The sequence below is a fragment of the Apiotrichum porosum genome (genome assembly GCF_003942205.1).
Source record: "Apiotrichum porosum strain DSM 27194 chromosome Unknown scaffold_3, whole genome shotgun sequence".
Lineage (NCBI taxonomy): Eukaryota > Fungi > Basidiomycota > Tremellomycetes > Trichosporonales > Trichosporonaceae > Apiotrichum > Apiotrichum porosum.
In genome coordinates, this window is record NW_021167110.1 from 2,032,482 (window position 1) to 2,049,719 (window position 17,238).

The 17,238-nt window shown below is 59.1% G+C and overlaps 8 protein-coding genes across 8 annotated transcripts; 6 read left to right on the plus strand and 2 right to left on the minus strand.

The window, feature by feature from the left end:
- Positions 1-717: 717 nt before the first annotated feature.
- EHS24_006330 (uncharacterized protein) lies at positions 718-1,601 on the plus strand (the record flags this gene model as incomplete). The annotated part of the gene is made up of 4 exons (XM_028621799.1): positions 718-970; positions 1,031-1,159; positions 1,309-1,401; positions 1,495-1,601. The coding sequence occupies 4 exons, from the start codon at positions 718-720 to the stop codon at positions 1,599-1,601; spliced, it is 582 nt and encodes a 193-aa protein (XP_028478251.1).
- Positions 1,602-2,926: 1,325 nt separating this feature from the next.
- On the plus strand, positions 2,927-3,649 carry EHS24_006331 (uncharacterized protein; the record flags this gene model as incomplete). Its single annotated transcript, XM_028621800.1, has 3 exons — positions 2,927-2,966; positions 3,119-3,255; positions 3,365-3,649. 3 exons carry the CDS (start codon positions 2,927-2,929, stop codon positions 3,647-3,649), a joined length of 462 nt encoding a protein of 153 aa, XP_028478252.1.
- An 876-nt stretch (positions 3,650-4,525) lies between these two features.
- Positions 4,526-5,433, plus strand: EHS24_006332 (uncharacterized protein; the record flags this gene model as incomplete). Its single annotated transcript, XM_028621801.1, has 4 exons — positions 4,526-4,562; positions 4,712-4,851; positions 5,006-5,263; positions 5,323-5,433. 4 exons carry the CDS (start codon positions 4,526-4,528, stop codon positions 5,431-5,433), a joined length of 546 nt encoding a protein of 181 aa, XP_028478253.1.
- Positions 5,434-6,103: 670 nt separating this feature from the next.
- EHS24_006333 (uncharacterized protein) lies at positions 6,104-7,000 on the plus strand (the record flags this gene model as incomplete). Its single annotated transcript, XM_028621802.1, has 5 exons — positions 6,104-6,140; positions 6,298-6,452; positions 6,521-6,702; positions 6,767-6,830; positions 6,875-7,000. The coding sequence occupies 5 exons, from the start codon at positions 6,104-6,106 to the stop codon at positions 6,998-7,000; spliced, it is 564 nt and encodes a 187-aa protein (XP_028478254.1).
- Positions 7,001-8,256: 1,256 nt separating this feature from the next.
- On the plus strand, positions 8,257-9,299 carry EHS24_006334 (uncharacterized protein; the record flags this gene model as incomplete). The annotated part of the gene is made up of 5 exons (XM_028621803.1): positions 8,257-8,296; positions 8,454-8,593; positions 8,711-8,880; positions 8,926-9,148; positions 9,189-9,299. 5 exons carry the CDS (start codon positions 8,257-8,259, stop codon positions 9,297-9,299), a joined length of 684 nt encoding a protein of 227 aa, XP_028478255.1.
- Positions 9,300-10,202: 903 nt separating this feature from the next.
- EHS24_006335 (uncharacterized protein) lies at positions 10,203-11,459 on the plus strand (the record flags this gene model as incomplete). Its single annotated transcript, XM_028621804.1, has 5 exons — positions 10,203-10,239; positions 10,424-10,599; positions 10,848-11,035; positions 11,114-11,306; positions 11,355-11,459. The coding sequence occupies 5 exons, from the start codon at positions 10,203-10,205 to the stop codon at positions 11,457-11,459; spliced, it is 699 nt and encodes a 232-aa protein (XP_028478256.1).
- A 497-nt stretch (positions 11,460-11,956) lies between these two features.
- On the minus strand, positions 11,957-14,639 carry EHS24_006336 (uncharacterized protein; the record flags this gene model as incomplete). The annotated part of the gene is made up of 5 exons (XM_028621805.1): positions 11,957-12,055; positions 12,108-13,202; positions 13,247-13,843; positions 13,905-14,067; positions 14,119-14,639. The coding sequence occupies 5 exons, from the start codon at positions 14,637-14,639 to the stop codon at positions 11,957-11,959; spliced, it is 2,475 nt and encodes an 824-aa protein (XP_028478257.1).
- Positions 14,640-15,292: 653 nt separating this feature from the next.
- On the minus strand, positions 15,293-17,090 carry EHS24_006337 (uncharacterized protein; the record flags this gene model as incomplete). The annotated part of the gene is made up of 2 exons (XM_028621806.1): positions 15,293-16,469; positions 16,507-17,090. 2 exons carry the CDS (start codon positions 17,088-17,090, stop codon positions 15,293-15,295), a joined length of 1,761 nt encoding a protein of 586 aa, XP_028478258.1.
- Between the last annotated feature and the right edge of the window lie 148 nt (positions 17,091-17,238).

Genomic DNA, 17,238 nt, shown 5'->3' on the forward strand with positions numbered 1-17,238 from the left:
CTGGCTCTATTTGACCTGTGGCCAGTGGTTGCATGCTGTGACCCAGTGTTCCACAACGCAGAGAACAGGCACTCGGTTTGGAGAGTGCCAAGCCATTTGGCCCATTTTGCTAAGCTTTACGCGCATGACTTTTTGTTTGCTGGAACACCCCGAAAGCGATGACCCCCGAAACAAGTCCATGAGTCCATGGCTCCCGCAAACTCCTCTGGCATCACCGCCCACTAGGTCGACTGTGCCCACCGTATTATTGCTTCCACAGACCTCTATGCCCGTCTACGCCTCGTCGTCATTGCACTCGCCATCGTTGCACCGAAGCTCTGCCAATCTACGCAATGTGGAGCGCAATTGCCAGGCCCAAGCCCTGATGCTTATAAGACAGCCTTCCGCAGTGCGCAGCTAGGGCGGGGGTTTAGTCGTTCGCCCCACAGTCGCGCCTGGCTGGTATTCATCACGTCGTTGAGCCAACCAACGAGGCCAAGACTGAACGGGGAGCTTGCTGCAAAGGAGCTTGCTGCTGCGACGAACCTGTCCGCAGTCTCGGTGATCGGCAGCACTGCACAGTCCGTTTCAGGCCAGACGGCGCATGCCGGCCGACTCGGTCGTCCCGCTTCCTGTGCAAACGCCTCCACGACGTCGTCGCGTCAGCTTATATAACGCGTCCTCGACCCCCCATCGCCCGCTCTTTCCTCCTCCTTCCACCAAACCACATCAATCACAATGGGCGAGTCCAACTCTTACTACAACGGCCAGCAGCAGCAGCAGCAGGGTTACTCTGCTCCCCAGCAGCAGGAGCAGCAGTACAACTCCAACGAGCAGGCCGACGGTGACCGCGGCATGGGCAAGGGCGCCAAGATCGCCGTTGGTGTCGGTGCCGCCGCCGCCGTCGCTGCCGGTATCTACGCCGTCAAGCAGCACCACGACCACAAGGAGGAGGAGAAGTTCCAGCAGCAGCAGCAGCAGCAGTTCAACCGTAAGTCGCCGCATGTCGTCGACGTCAGTGGCTGGGAGCGCTAGCTCACAATTCATCCAGAGGGCGGCAACTTCGGCGGCCAGGGCGGCAACTTCGGTGGTCCTGGTGGTCCCGGCGGCCCCGGCGGTCCCCAGCACGGCAACCGTGAGGGCCCCGGCGGCTTTGGCGGTGAGCGCGGTGGACCTGGCGGTAAGTTGTTGGCAGGAAGGGATGGCACAGTGGATGAGAGAGCAGACGATAGTCCGCTCTTTGCGAGTGTGGCGGGTGGATCATACCCGTCACCGACGCCATCCATTCGTGTCGTTCGACCAATGTTCACAAGAGCTGACAATTCAAAGGCTTCGGCGGCCAGCAGGGCGGTCCCGGCGGTCCCGGCGGCTTCAACGGCGGTGGTGGTGGCCACCACGGTGGCCCTGGCGGCGAGCGCGGTGGTAAGTCTTTGAGTGTGTCTCGTCGTGGAGCTAGCGACGAACATGTCAACAGCTGTCGACGAGACATGGCGAGGTCGAGCGCTGACGAAGCAGGTCCTGGCGGCTTCGGCGGCCCTGGTGGTCCCGGTGGTCCTGGTGGTCCTGGTGGTCCCGGTGGCCCCGGTGGCCACCACGGCGGCGGCGGCGGTGGCCGTTGGTAAAGAAGAGGTCAGACGTCGAAGTGGACATAGCATACCATGCCCGTTACGAAATGGATGGCATAACGAGACGATTGATGTTCGCTGGTGCCGCATAGACACGTGCTCACTACTCACCCTTGGCCGTGCAACAGGTCATTCAAGGATTGCTGGCACCCACCTTGCCTCGGTCAGAGTTGGCATGGGTGGGAGAGAATTGCAGTGGATGGTAGGGGATGGTAGGGATGGCGATGGCGATCAACGATCGGCGTGCGCCCGGATATGGATATGGGTGGTCTTTGACATCCAGGCCCGAATCCACATCATGGTCCCCCCAGGAGTTAACCACTCAGCGATGATACAGCTCTGCGGCTCCCATATCGCTTCCCAGCGTGAGATAACATCTTGTGCCTGGAACCTCACCTGTGTTGGCTTTTTCCATCCCGAGATCCACTTAATTAATCATGACTGTGTAACTGCCCATTTGCTCGTCTCGGTACCCCTCGGTTCCCGACTTCCTCTGTCTAGATACCACCTGCTCCAGGCCGCGTATTATGCGTAATCCCGCGATGCTTCAGCGTGCTGTGCGCGTCTGGCGGGGTTTCAAGATATAAATGGAACTGCCTTCGAAGGGTGTTCGCTTGGCGCAGGTCGTCGGCATTGCTGCGAAAGGTTCTGCACATCACATGAGGGCGGGGGGACATGACCTGTGCCACACCCCGTGCGAAACCGCGGATCGGAAGCATATATCCGGTTTGACCTAACTTATCACCCATTGGGTCCATGTGGTTACAGCTCGGGCATTGCGTCCTCACCTTTCAGTTGAGGGCAGCGCACAATGCTGTAGGGGCATGGTCGGCGGTGGGAAGAACACTAAACGATATCCAGGCCCGACAGGACCAGCGGCCCGACGTGGGGCGATGAGGCTCACAGCCTTCGATATCGTGGAGTCAAAGCGTCTATGCCCTTGCTTGCCGTTGTGTGTGGCTGCTCTGCGTGGCACAAATGACATGTACGTCCAAGGTGGGCTATTGGCACACGTTCTTCGAACCTTGTTTTTTGACCTGCAGCGCATTTGCGATGTCTCACCTGACACTCTTTTGAAGGAAGAAGTGAGGTCGATAGCAACAGTTGTGCGTGGCCACGGAGAAGAACGACTGAAGTACGAGGTAGGGGAATCAAGTACCTCCTCGTATGTTGTTCTTGGTGACTGACACCTGGCAGTCCTTGGGTGAATAAGATATAAGGGGGCATGTTAGGCAGTGTCGTCTCCTCGTCCCAACTGCCAACCCACCTCGACTGCAAACAACCCTCACCTTTCATCACCGCTGTCGCCTACACTCACCACAATGCTTCCTGCCTCGCTCCTCTTGCTCGCCGGCGCTGGTGGTGAGTACCCGTAGCATGGTAGTTTGGCAGTGTACCAGATGCGGCTCCTGGCTGTGGCTGTCATATCAGGCAGCTATGAAGAATGCTGGTGGTTACGACTGCCACATCATCCTCACTACTGTGTCGTGTTAGTCCATCAACTGACGGCCTAGTTTCGGCTCTCACTCTTGAAATCCGGCAGACCGACAGCCTCGGCATTCCCATCGCCTGTTCTGATGCATGCGCGACAGTGGAACAATACTACGTCCCTTGCTCGACCGGTGCACCCGCCTGCGATCAATTCTGCAATGTGAGTGCGGTACAGTACCCCACTCCTGCGCCGTCGCTCATCAACCCGCCGCCTGGTGTCCGCTTCCTCCCCAGTTCCACTTCAAACAATTATTTGTTAACCAAAACAGTACTTGCCTGAAATCCAGGCCTGCCTCACTTGCGTCGGCCAAAATGCTGGCGCGTCGTCCTCGGACATTACTTCGGCTGTCCAGGGCGTCCTCGACGCTTGCACGGGCGACGCCTCGGACTCGGCCTCGGCTGACGTGGTCGCGGCCACTGGTACCGCTTCTGCAGTCGCCGGAACCACTGCCCAGGCCGGATCTAGCCCCAGCGTCAAGAAGAATGCGGCAAGCCACACCACCGCCATCTCGCTCGGTGTCGTCGGTGTTGCGCTCGCTGCCTTCATCATGTAACCCGAACATACCGGCGTTTTGGCTGCGTCGAGGTCCCTGCTGCCGTTCCCAGAGTTCTCGTGAGCGGAGGACGATTGGATACCGATAAACGGTGCGGATCACTGGTTAAAAGACAAGGAAAATATGAATAAAGTTTCTGTGGACGGTCAGCGATCAGCGAGCACAATGCATCCGATGTGTTAACAAGAGCGACGACATTCAGACACGGGCATTTGAAGAGGGACAGGGATACGAAACGTGGAGGTCCCGCGTTCGACTTGGCGGGCGGGAGGGTGCTGTTCGGATGCTAACGGATGCTGCTTGATACCCGCAACACGTCTGTCTACCCAGGGTTACAGTTAGAGACCGCGTCTTGTCTGACCAAACATACGAAACGGGACCAACGGTTCCAGTTGTTGCCCCACTTGAGGGGAAGACACTCTAATGCACTTTAACGGTGCCAAGTCTCGCTCAGGAGCATTCAAAGTTGGAGGACTTGGGAGCTGATCCCAAGACTGACGCGTACCGCCCACCCGTTATGCACTTCCGCCCTTCCGGTGTTTCCGGCTTCCCCCTCTGTGTGTCCTGACGTCGCGCTTCTATCACGCGTCCTTGTGGTCATCCGCGATACGTCTGTGCTGTTCTTCTGTTCTGGATCCTAGGGTTAATGGAGTGTAAGCATGAAACGAACAGAATGTGTGGAGGTGAGGCGGGTAGTCGTACCCGCGTCCCGACTGACGCGGAGCTCTCTGTGTTGCTGCCAACTACCATGGTCGTGGGGCTGCAGGTCGCGGGACAGATATAAAGACGCGTATCGACTTGGAGTTCTCCTTCATTCTCTCATCTCTTGTCGCGGCGCCAACTACTCACACTCGTTTCATCAATACTCTTACTACCATGCTTGCCCTCCCTGTCCTCCTTCTCTCTGTGGCGGGTGAGTCTCCTCATTTTCTTCTGCACGACTGCGGTGCTGCGGATGAATAGACCTGTTCTGCGCACGTGCTGCCACAGGCTGCGGATGTGGCGTCTTCCACTGTCCCATATCCCTCTCTTCTCTGGGTCATGCACCACCTGACATACCAGTCTCTGCCCGCTCGCTTGACATGCGCCAGACCGCCAGCAACCCTTTCCCGGCCTCGTGCTCTTCGGAGTGTTCCGCTTTGCAGTCCATTTATACTGCTTGCATGAACGGTGACATGACTACGTGTATGACCATTTGCGACGTGAGTGTGCCAATTCAGATGAACGCACTGGAGGTACAGCCGTGAGCTGGAGGTGATATCACGCTGCCACTTTTCCGTGTTATCTCTCTTGGATTTCTTGTGCTCGCCATCCGATGACCCGGCAAAACCTGGATGGTCACGCTAAACCAAACAGAATGAAGCTGCCGTCAAGTCATGCGTCTCTTGCGCCTCCGGCGGGGCCTCGTCGTCCGCCATCTCCTCTGCCCTTGATGGCTTCACCTCGGCCTGTAGCTCGACCGGCGGCTCGACTGGCAGCTCAACTGGGGTCTCGGCTGGCGACTCAAACTCTGTGGCCAATGCTGCTGCAGCTACCACACCCGCCGCCGCAGGTGCCGCGACCGTTGCCGTTGCCTCTGGAGCCAACACTGCAGCTGCTGCTGGAACGCAGGCGGTGAGTATCCCACACGGCATGTGTTCGGCACGGCGTTCACTAGACTGACAACTACACAGGCTTCCGCCGGTGTGGCTGCCCCAGCTTCCTCCGCCAAGAGCACCGGTCTTACCGTTGCGTCCGTGTCCCTTGGCGCCGTCGGCCTCGCCGTTGCTGCCATGCTCCTGTAAACGAACGTGGCTTGAACTCTCGAGCTTGGACCATGTTCTTCTTCGCGTCCGCTTTCCCAGCTCGCCCTGCGGGGTGTGTACTGAAACCCTGGTCGCACCCACAGGAAACGCCTGTGGCTCCCCAATGTTCGATGCAAACGTTTCTGTCCTCTCCCTCTATCAGATGCTGTTCAGGATCCGGCGGAGTGATGATGATGATGATAACGCACCTGTTGCCACTCACTGTCCGTCCACAATGCCCGTCCCTTCTACTTCAGCACTGTCATCAACGTCTACACAGCATCAAGCCCTCCCTCACAGCTGCACATGCACAGCACTCACCTAGTTGTATTGCGGCTGCAAGTGGACCACAGCATTGCTTCTCCGTCGTCACACTTGGGGGGTTACTCAGCTACACGAAACCTTCCTGGTGGTTTAGCGTGCCAAGAAGTTACAGCCAGGGTCAAGTTGCCGATTCAGGACTGCAGCCCACTTTTGGGTGGCGTCTGGACCAGCTATCCAGTAGGCAGCGGCGGCGAGCGGCGGTTCGTCGACACCCCACACGCGTCCACACACGTAGACACGGACAGTCGTACAAAAGGACAGACATGCACACTGTAGTTGTCGTGTCCTCAACTCCCTTCTCTCTCCATACATCTGCTTACCTCCTTACTGTCCCATCTTAGCCACCATGCTCGTCGGCCCCGCCCTCCTTGCCTCTGCACTCGGTGAGTCGCGAAAATGGTTGGTCACTGCGGATCAATGCGTCACTACTGCGGCGCGCTGCGCAGGCTGCGGATTTGCCTCTGGCGTCTGTTCACTGCTGTCGATCACTGTTGTCGATCACTGCACCTCGTTCGTCTGTACACAAGGGCTGACAACCAGCCGCCACGGTTACTCCGGCGTCCGGCATTGACCTCACCGCGCGCCAGGCGTCGCTCCCGATCCCCTCCCAGTGCCAGTCGCAGTGCGCGACTCTGGTGAAATATTACAACGCGTGCCTCATCGGCGACACGGCAACCTGCATTGGCGTCTGCAATGTGAGTGGTTTTGCCGAGGGGCACTACTGCGTGGGCGTGTTGTCCAGCGTGGCACTCACGCAAAACAGGAACTCTCCGCTGTCACGACGTGCACCACCTGCGTCACCGGTGGCGGCTCGTACTCGGAACTGAACTCGGCCATGAGCGAGCTGGAGCAGGCTTGCGCTATGGATTCTGGTGTCACTTCGTCGTCGGCCGTCACCTCGGCGGGAATTGCCCCGTCGGCCGTCGCCTCGGCGGGTGTTATCTCGTAAGTCATTCTGCTGATCTGCTGCCCGTCTTGTCTCTTGTCCACCTACTAACGCCTGTGACAGTGGCACCTCCAGGGCTACGGGTGTGGTCACAAGCGCCGCGGGCGCGGGCGCCTCGGTCGTGTCTGTGAGTACACGCTCAATGTCAAATGACTGACCACTTTCCCTCAGGCCTCCGCTGCTGGAGCCGCCTCTGCTTCCACCACTGCCGCGGGAGCCCAGACGAACACTGGGTTCTCTGTCAGCTCAGTCTCACTTGGTGCCGTGGGAATCGCCCTTGCTGCCTACCTCCTTTAAGCCACTGCACGATAATTCCTACCTTTATGCCTTATTCTGAGATATGTGAACTTGATGTTAGTTGCTGATGGCCAACAATACGATGACGACCAGGGATCTCGGTTCTGCAGGGACATGGAAGTCTTGGCGATAAGCACCGGGTCTCGGTTGCCGGAACTCACGGAGACTCACAAAGTCTCACTGCGTATGGATGAGACATCCAGACCGAGCCTTATGCGGCTGAGACATGCCCGATGCGAGATTCCTTAGAAATAGCACCATTTATCTTCGGACATCCCAATAGCCACTGGAGTCATGACTGGTGAACCCGGTCCAGCCTGGCCAGCTCTGAATGGTCACCTTCAGCCTTCGACGCCGGCTGGTCACTTGTGGCCGCCCCATCTGATATCCACCACCGCGGTCGCGACGCACTACTGGTGTCCAGATAGTCAGCCTCACTGCTGGGAGGCTGCTTCGGTTGCCACAGAGGCCGCTTTCCAAAGGCGCTCAACGACTGTCAACGGCTGGCATCGCCTTTGCGTCAATTCCTCCTTGAAACATCGCCTGGCGAGATCACCGGATCAGTGGATCACCGGCTTCACCGGACCTGATCGGACGATTAAATCTGAAATTCGAGAAAACTCCAGGACTGCATTGCTGCCGCTGCTTGTGCACAGGTGTGCTCTTGGAATAGACTTGGGGGGTGAGCTGTGATGCAGGGCTGCACCCAAGAGTCGTAGCTTTGGACAGTCCGGGGGCCACTCGGAAGCACCTCACATTGCGGGTCCTTGGGCCTGGAAGATGCATATAAGATCCGTGCCTGAACCGCGGATTGAACTCCACCTTTCGCTTCCCATCGTCCACTTTATTTTGCGCTTTGACAAAGGTCTGTTGAGGAGCACGTACGTACGGCTAAGCCTGGATCATATGTGGCAAGCAGTGCTGTCGGGTGTTAGACTGTGGAACGTCCACCGCCATTGAGAAGCACTCAGTGCCGGCGCCAAGAGGCAAGGAGTCCATAAATCAGTGATAATGTTGAGATCGAATATCGCAATAGGGGCGGTGAATGCGGGGCAAAAATGCCGCACAGCCCTTTCTCGGGTTATGCCTATCTTGTGGCACGGGTTCTGAACGGTACACAGTACACAGTACAGAGACCTGGGCTTTGCATGACCGCCTGCCTTGCTGGTGACATAAATAGAAGCGAGGCCAGTGCTGCTCCCTCATCACTCTGCCTGCTGGTCCATTTCCACTATCAATCCTCACCTCACTAGATCATGAAGCTTGTCGCCTCAGTCGTCGCCCTCTCTGCGGTCGGTGAGTGTCAACTGCCCTCCGATTCAATTTGCACGACATGCCAATGTCGTCTGCCGTGGCACTTGGCATACATGAAAGGATAGAACGTACCTTCGTTCAATCCTGGCCCTAGAGCCCCCTACCCTCATCCCCATGACGCAGGACCTGACCCAACCAGTCTCCGCCCGTAGCCTCAACTTGCGTCAATCGTCTTCGTTGCCTGTTCCCTCGCAATGCACTTCGCAATGCACCACATTTGTGTCCATCTACGACGGATGCGTCGCCGGTGACACTGTCACTTGTGCCTCTATCTGTGACGTGAGTTTGACACATCGTCCGGGACTCCCAGCTGGCCACCCCTCCAGGCAGCCTGGACATCGCCTCACTCGGCACCCGTCTCCTGTTTTCATGGACGAACAGTTACTGATCTTGCAGAACATTCCCACCGTCCAGGCATGCATTACTTGCATCGAGGGCGTGGACCCCTCGATCACGTCGGACCTGCAGTCCGCCATGGACCAACTTACTTCTGCATGCGGTGCCACGACCGGCGCCGCCACGGACATGGTTACGACCGACACGATGTCCGTTGAAAGCAGTACTATGTACGCGTCATCCGCTTTTGTTTGTCTAGAGCGCTGACCTCCTAGCGACACCTTCGTTTTGACTGGTACTGACACCATTGGCGTTGACACCATGAGCGTCGACACCATGGGCATGGACACCGCCACGGTGGGCCTGGTTACGACCACGGCCCCCGCCGTCGGCGTTCAAACGACTGCCGCTGTTGGCGTACAGACAAACGCAGCTGCTGGGGCGTCGGCCAACGCAGCAACTACCAAGTCATCTACCACACCTGCAGCAGGTGCATCGGTGAGCGACACACCCTGTAAACAGTTGCTGACTGCTTCAGACTGCCAAGACTACCACGACCAACACCCCGACGGTTAAGAGCGGTGGCCTCCTTACAGCCTCCATGTCGCTTGGCGCCATTGGCATTGCCGTGGCCGCTTTCCTCCTTTAAGTCAAACAGTGTTTCCGTTCCGTTCCGTTCAGAGTGCAGTGCGTGGCTCAACCCTAAGAAAAGATGTGATTGTCGTAATCTTTGATCAACCATGCTCCCAGTCAAGGAGTGTATGGACGGTGAACGGTTCACGTTGTCAGACAGATGTACAATGGAGCACCGCAGTTGGGGAGGCGGTTCTGTGGCTGCTGACGAGACGCATGAGAGTTGACTACTCACCGCCTCGCGGCACTTGAGACCGGTCATTGGAGCTTGGCTGAACCAATTACCCTTGTATTGACGTTGAGGTTGAGGCCCCCCCCCCCTCCGTTGTTGGCTGGGCATTTGTGCATGCTGACCGGGTGCACGACGAGCAAAAGCCCTTAACGCTGTTAAGCATCAAGTCTATCTTCGGACCTGCGTGGGTGTATTGTACAGCTGTGCCATCCTGTGCGAGGTGGCTTGGCAACACTCTTCAACACCGGGTGGCGTACGGCGTTGGCTTTTGGAAACTGACCCTGCTCATCCTCCGAGCTCCGAACACACGTCTCATTGCCTTGCTCCGTCTCAGTCACACGTCCTTTCCCAGCACAGGAACCCACTTTGCACGCTATCATGGCTGTGCTCCTATCTATCTCATGTGTTGAGATGAACGAGGGCGAGAGTGGCCGTGCCAGACCAGTAAACGGAGAACAGAAGCAGCAGCTGGAGACGGAAAGTGCACGGTCCGCGTCGAAAAGGGCTTTGTGCACCGTGCCCGACTCTTTTGACACGCGTCGCGTCTTATTATAGACGCGCGCGGACAGGTTACAAATGCATACAGGTGTGTGCACCCCGCCTTCATCAGAGTCCTCATCTTTCCTTGTTCAACTCCTCTTCCCTCATCCCTTCTTCATACCTGCTCTCCTCGATATCACACTCATAATGCTCGCTGTCTCGGCCCTCCTCATCTCCGCCGTCGGTGAGTCGCCAAGGGCTCTCCCCCTGTCCTCTTTTCCTGGATGCCGCTGCCCCAGCTGCCTCAGCTGCGGTATTGCGGATGGATAAGGGCGACGACGGGCACCCACTACGCACTGTCGTCGATGTCATCGTCGTCCCCTCCAGAGGCACCAACTCTCCCGCAACAGTAACTGAACGCCCCACAGCCGTCGTCGCGACCCCCATGTCCGGCGACAACATCATCGCCGCGCGTACCATCCAGATGCGCCAGAGCCTGTCGGAGTCCATTCCCGCTGCTTGCACGGCCGAGTGCACGACCCTCGAGACCATCTACAACGGCTGCATGAGCGGAGACACCGCTACCTGCCTCACCATCTGCTCCGTGAGTCTACCCATTCCGGCACGCAAGGAAGCTCGACAGTGATCGACAGAAGGCAAGGCGGTGCGACGAGGCGCGAGCGTGGTGTGCCCACTGTGCAACCCCTTGCCGCTTTGGCATTCACATATCGCCCACCCGCACCACTGGGCACTGCCAAGCAAATGCACGGCCGAGCAAAACACACGCCGAGCCATGACTCTCCCTTCCATGTGCCACTTTTGGCACCTTTTGCTGACCACCACAACCCACAGGGTGACAACCTCAGCAACGTCGAGTCGTGCCTGACTTGCGTCGCCAACGCCGACGGCCTCTCCGCCGCCACGGTCGAGACGATCCTCAGCTCCTTTGACGAGACCTGCGCGGCTGCTGGCACCGGGCTTCCTTCGTTCACCCTCACCGGCATCACTGCGACTGGTGCTTCGGAGGCCACTGGCGCTGTGTAAGTCTGACTGTGGGAAACTGCATGTCCACGCGCAAGACTTGTCAATTTGAATTAGGTTTCTGACTGCGGTTTCAGCACCATCGATGACCTTACCGGCATTGCTACGGCCAGCGACAGCGTGTCGGACGTGAGCTCGGCCACTGATGCTGTCGGCGTTGCGGGCGTCGCCACCGCGGCCTCGGAGACCTCTGTCGCGGCCGGAACGACCGCAAAGGCTGCCGCTACGACTGCAAAGGCTACGGCCACTGGCAGCAGTGGCGCGTCGACTGTAAGTGACTCACTCATTGTCCTCCTTGGCCCAGACTAACGGCCCCAGGCTGCCTCGGCCTCCACCACCGCTGCTGCCAAGAGCGCTGGCTTCTCGGCCAGCTCCATCTCGCTCGGTGCCGTCGGTATCGCCCTCGCCGCCTACTTCCTCTGAGTGTGAGATGGCGTACATATTTTGCACCACAACTTCATTCCCTCCACCTCGGCGTGTCTCGCCGTCTGAACAGTCCCTCTCTAGTTCACCCACGTATATATGCTCTTATTATGAATCCAAACTCTTTTTTACTATGCATGAGACCAATGCCGACAGGGCAACGACACCGGTGCAACGGGCGTACTTTATGATAGCGAAATCACGGGAAATTCCACCTACAAATGGCCAACGCCACGGTCGACAAGCCTGCTACACTCCCATAGCACCACATCGGTGAAGACGAATGCATGGATACAGTAGTCATGTATGACAATATCCGATACGACAACTACGAGACCCCTCCCTCCTCCCAAACCCCGCCCTCCTGATGAATATAGATAATGGATACAGCAGCATTCTTCTGTATGGATGGTCGGAAATGGGCCTTGACAACAATGCGCCTGCGCGTGTGTAGCAACGTGCTCAAGAGTCCGCGAGTCCCACTCCATAACGACCCTCTAGTCCGCCTCAAACCCGTCGCGCTGCAGTGTGAACAGCTCGTGATACCGGCCCTGGCGCGCCATGAGCTGCGCGTGTGTGCCGCACTCGACGATAGTCTGCACACGCGTGGGTTAGCACAAGTCCACAGCCACGGAACCCATCACTCACCCCGCCTTCCACAAAGGCAATCACGTCTGCGCGCCGGACGGTGCTGAACCGGTGGGAGATGTACACCGTCGTCGGGCCGTCGCCGGACGTCGGGGTCGGTGCGGGCGTAGCGGTTTGTGGCGTGCTGGGCGCCGAACTCGTCTCAGACCGCCTAGACCGCGAACCGAGCTCTTTACCGCTCAGCGCGTGGATGCGGTCAAACAGCTCGGCCTCGGCGCGGGGATCGAGCGACGCACTAGGCTCGTCAAACACGACCAGGTCGGAGCGGTCGGAGCGCATAAACGCACGCGCGAGCGCGATACGCTGCCACTGACCGCCCGACAGGCCGATGCCCTTTCTCTCAGCCCACGACGAGGCCGGACCCGAACCGCAGAGGGCGACAAAGGCGTCGCTGTTCTGCGCCGCGAGGTTGGCCATGTCGTCGTCGTCGTCGTCGTCCACGCCCCAGCCCTCGTCCTTGCCGACCCCGCCTGGCTTGAGTTGGCGCTCACCAACGAGCCGAGCCACTTCGTCGGCACCACCGCGCTCGGTGGCACGGCGCACGGCGGCCATGTCGCCCATGCGCGTTGTATCGCCCACACCGACGTTTTCGGCCAGGGTAGTAGGGTAGCGCGCATAGTCCTGGAACAGGCAGCCTGTGCGGGTGTGCAGTGTCGTGTCGTCATAGTCGCGAATCTCGACGCCGTTGATGGTGAGCGAGCCGGTATACTCAGTGAACAGGCCCATGAAGAGCTTGACGAGGGTCGTCTTACCGCCGCCGTTGAACCCGACGATGGCGAGCGTCTGGCCCGGCTCGACAGTGATGTTGATGTCGTGGAGCACCTGGTCCGAGCTTCCCGGGTACGTGTACGCCAGCCCGCGGGCCTGGATGCGCATACCGCCCGTCCGACGGGTCTCGTAGTCGATGCCGCCTTGCCGGGGTGGGGGTTCGATGACTGCGCAGAACGCGGCACACACGAACACGGCCTGGAACGACCGCCTGACGCCGCCCCATAAAAAGTAGAACGAGGTCGACAACGACGTCGACGCCGACTGGTACAGGTGTAGCGTACCCAGTGTGATGCGCGAGGAGATGACGCCAGTTGCGAGAAGCACCTAGAGACGAGTTAGATAGGTTGCGTTACCCAGGATTAACTCACATACGCCGCGCTCGAGGACGTCTCACGCGTGATGCTGGCTGCAAAGTCCACGGCGTGGCTGAATGACTCTCGTATGGTCGTCCGCCGCACGACCTGTGTCTTGGCCGCGTACCACTTGGCATGGGTCCACTCGCCCAGTCCAAACAGGATGGCCTCGTTCTTGTACTGGTCCTCCTTGGCAATCTTGCGAATCTCCTTTTCGGCACGCTCGTACTGGAACGCTTTGCGGAAATCCTCGACGACCATGTTTGAAGCGTAATCTTGAACGAACGGCATGAGGGCCGGGATGACGGCGACAGTGAGGAGGATGACGCTTGTCCACGACCACAGCCCGTCGGCGGCAGCGAGGGCCGAGGCGAGCAGCCACATCTGGCCTGTGACGGCAATGATCCGCCCGAGGACTTCTGTAGCGCCTGCCAGCATGTCGAACGGCGACGACACGGCCTCCTGCCAGTCCTGCGCCATGTCCGGCTCCCAGCCGACAAACTTGCCGGCCTCGAAGAGGAGCGCGTCCCACATTGGCGAGTTGAGCTTGGCCGTGTTGACTACCAGGTATGCCTTGATACATGCTTCTTGGGCGGAGAAGGACATCATGGACTGGGGAAAGAGAAAGTCAGTGTCCGAGTCCGGAGTTCTGCGTGAGAAGAGTGCGACTTACGCGCAACGAGCGTGAATTGCTAGTCAAGAACAGGTCCAAGAAATGCTTCGCGGACGTCGCCGCCACCGAGACGCCAGCCGTCTGCAAAGCTTCAGACCAGGGAACGGGACCACCACGCAGCGAGCGGCCGACGAGGTCGAGGAGCTGGCTTGCGGCCCACAGTCTGGCAAGAGTATGTCAGCTGATGACTGCAGTAGGCGCAGCTGTCACTCACCTGCCCATTGGCGCGAGACCCGACACCATACTCCTGAACAGATGGACGGCAGCCTTGAGCGCAAGAGTGCTGTTGGTGAGCCGGGGAATGCGCGGGAGGATGAGTCGCCAGAGGTCGAGTGCGATGAGCAAGTTGGCCAGCGTCATGGGTCGTCGGAGGCCCTGGTCACGAAACTCGCATTTTCCTTGCGCATCAACGCCCAACAGGCGCGATTGGAGCCATAAGCGGGTCGTGAGTGGGAGGTGGTCGTAGCTGGGAGGCAGGGTTAGGGTGGCAAAGCGCGGTTGTGCTGGACGGTGTGTGCTGCTGATCCCAGGTTGTGGTGCTGGTTTGTGAGGCCCAGTGTCGTTGCCGTTGGTATGCGACGGCTCTGGAACACGCTCGCCATCCCGCTCGAGCTCGACCCAGTCGGCCTGGTCCTTTTCTACCCCACTGAGGCCCGAGTGATGGCCGTTGAGCGCAGTCGTCTTGACGTGAGCATGGCCGTCGTCCTGGCCTCGTCGTTGCCGCATACCAGACATGTCCGGTAAGAGGGGGCAGGGGTGGGGTGTGGTGTTGTGCTACTGCATTTATTGCGTCTGCATGGTGAGTTTGACGGTTGAGTGTGTAGTGGGTGATCGGGAGCGATGAGATGCGGGCTGAATGACGCAAATGAGGAGAGGAAAACGAGACGATATGAGACAAACGCCCACAGCGGACACTGCTCACACCGCCCCACAATGACGTCGAACCGGAACCACTTAAACCACTACTGCGCTTGAGGCGTTATCTGGCGTCGCCCGCTGGCCGGGCTGGATGCACTCACGCGACATGGTGGCGGCGTTTGGCGCTCCAGCCATGTCTCTAAAGCCTTTGGCCGCGGGGTTGACCGTGTCCGCCCCATGCGCAAAGCCAGGTCCCGATTTAAGGTCTCAAAACGCGACTGACATTGCTCACAGCCGCCGCGGTGCAGATCTGCAGACGGCGCGCAGATCTCGGAGCCTTGGCCATACTTTAGCCGATCACATGAGAGCTCACGAGAGTACGGGAGCTCGTGGGGTCGATGTGGCGGTGAATTCTCATAAAAAAAAAACAAGACCAACGTCGGCAGACAACAAGTATAGGATCCTACAGTCTATAATAAATACGACAACCAGGACAGGCCATGGGGGATTCTCCAGCGTACGAGTGTGTTTTAGTTGTCCGCGCCAGAGCTCTCGAGCGGAGGCGCAGCCTTGCCTCCACCGGGGTTGAGCATCGACCAACGGTGCGGGCTCGTAGTAGCCGGAGACTCTGGCACGGGGGTCTGTGCTCCGGAGGCACCAGAGGCAATACGACACTGGCACCGGCGAACAGGCTCGCCGGCAACAGCAGGGTAGTCGCTGATCCAGGTCTGGAGGAGACCGACAAGGGTGTTGTCGCCCTCTTCAGCGTCGATGACCGCGTCGCCAAGGAGGCCCGGCGGGAGCGAGCGGCCGGGCTGGAGACACATGGCAGCGTCCTCGCGGGGATCACCGGAAATCATCGCTGGTGCGAGAACGATAGCAAGAGCAAGCGGGGACATTCGCGTCGTCTGCTCGTATGGCACAAGGTGGTGGGCGACGTGGATGGCGTGGGAGAGAACCGCGGCGCGCGCAGGAGACAAGGCTGGGAGGAGGACAGTGCGGATGTCCTCGGGAGTGTGGACCTTGCGGATGACCGGATAGAGCGTCGACGAAATGACGGGAGCTGGAAGGGTGAGGAGTAGACGCTTGAAGAGGATGGGAGGGAGGAGTGGGTCGGCACGGGCGACGCTCGTCCAGTCGATTCGCGGCTGTTGGCTAGGAGGGAGATCGAGGAGGGCACGGAGAGGGGGGATGAGGTCGGACGATGCCGAACGACGGAAGATGCCCTCGGTGTCCGTGCAATAGTTGAGTATGGCGACCGCCAGGTCACGAAGAACGCGGGGCACTTTGCCACCGGCGTCAGCGACGATGTGGTCAATGTCCTGGCCCCAGTAAGGGGGCAGCTGGGGGAGTGGACTGGACGCAGTCTTGGCCTCGGTCAAATGGAAATAGCTGCCAACGCCCCCGAACATGGACGTCACAGCGCTGTAGCCCCAACCGAAGGCTCCCGACGACTCGGTCGCGTGCTCGGGCGCATTGGCGGCGTCGGGGTTCTCGCGCAGGATACGAGCCTCTTCCAACAGAGTTGGGAGAGGCACATCGATGCCGGCGAGGGACACGCCACGACGAGAGAGCGAGAGCAGCGACGGAATGGTGTGCAGCTTGGCGTACGACTTTGGCGACACCAAAGGCAGAAGCATCGGGACGACTGTGCGCGTGAGTGTCGATGGGTGGACAATGTAGAGCCGCTTGAGGTTCTTGCGGTACCTGCGGGTCAGCCAGGTTACTTGGTTTATGAGCTTACTTCCTGGGAATACGACGCCAGTGCCAGAGCCACCACGTTACACCGGGGAGAGCACGCGACTTGCCCTTGCCAGCGGGGTCCTCGGCAGCGAGAACGATGAGGGCGTAACCCCCTTCTCCGTCCTCTCCGACCCATGGCTCCAGGCGGCGGAGCAGAGTAGCAAGAATAGTCTCATTGGAGACTTGGTGTGGGACGGCAGTGAGTGTAGCGAGGTCGAGCACGAGCAAGGGGTGAGCAAACGGCGCCGGGTGGTTCTCGAGTGTGGGGTACAGGATCGAGCTCGTGTCCAAGCTGCTTGAAGCTCGGCGAGGGGCATCCACTTCGTCCTTGTCCCACGGGGCTGCGATGGTGACGCCGAACTGTTGCGATACGGACCGAACAGCGCGGGCCGCATACCCTTCGCGTTCGGGCAAGTTGGGACGCGAGGTGGACAGCGAGAGGCGGTTGAGGGTCGACATGAGGGGCGACGGCGCGACTGCTGCTGCCTGCGGGTATGCTGGAAGCGGGGGAAGTGGGGGTTCTGTGAGGGTGAGGGTGGAAGAGGAGGATCGTGGCGAGTCTCGCTGGTCGGTATCGTCGGCCATGGTGGGAAGGTTGGACGGATATGAGATGGATGGTCGTGGGATATTGATGCGATGCGCAGATTGCGGTGGCACGGAGCTCATGGCCGCCGGCGCGGACAGGGGTTTGGGAGAATTAGCAGCCGGATTAGGAAATTGCTCCTAATGAGGC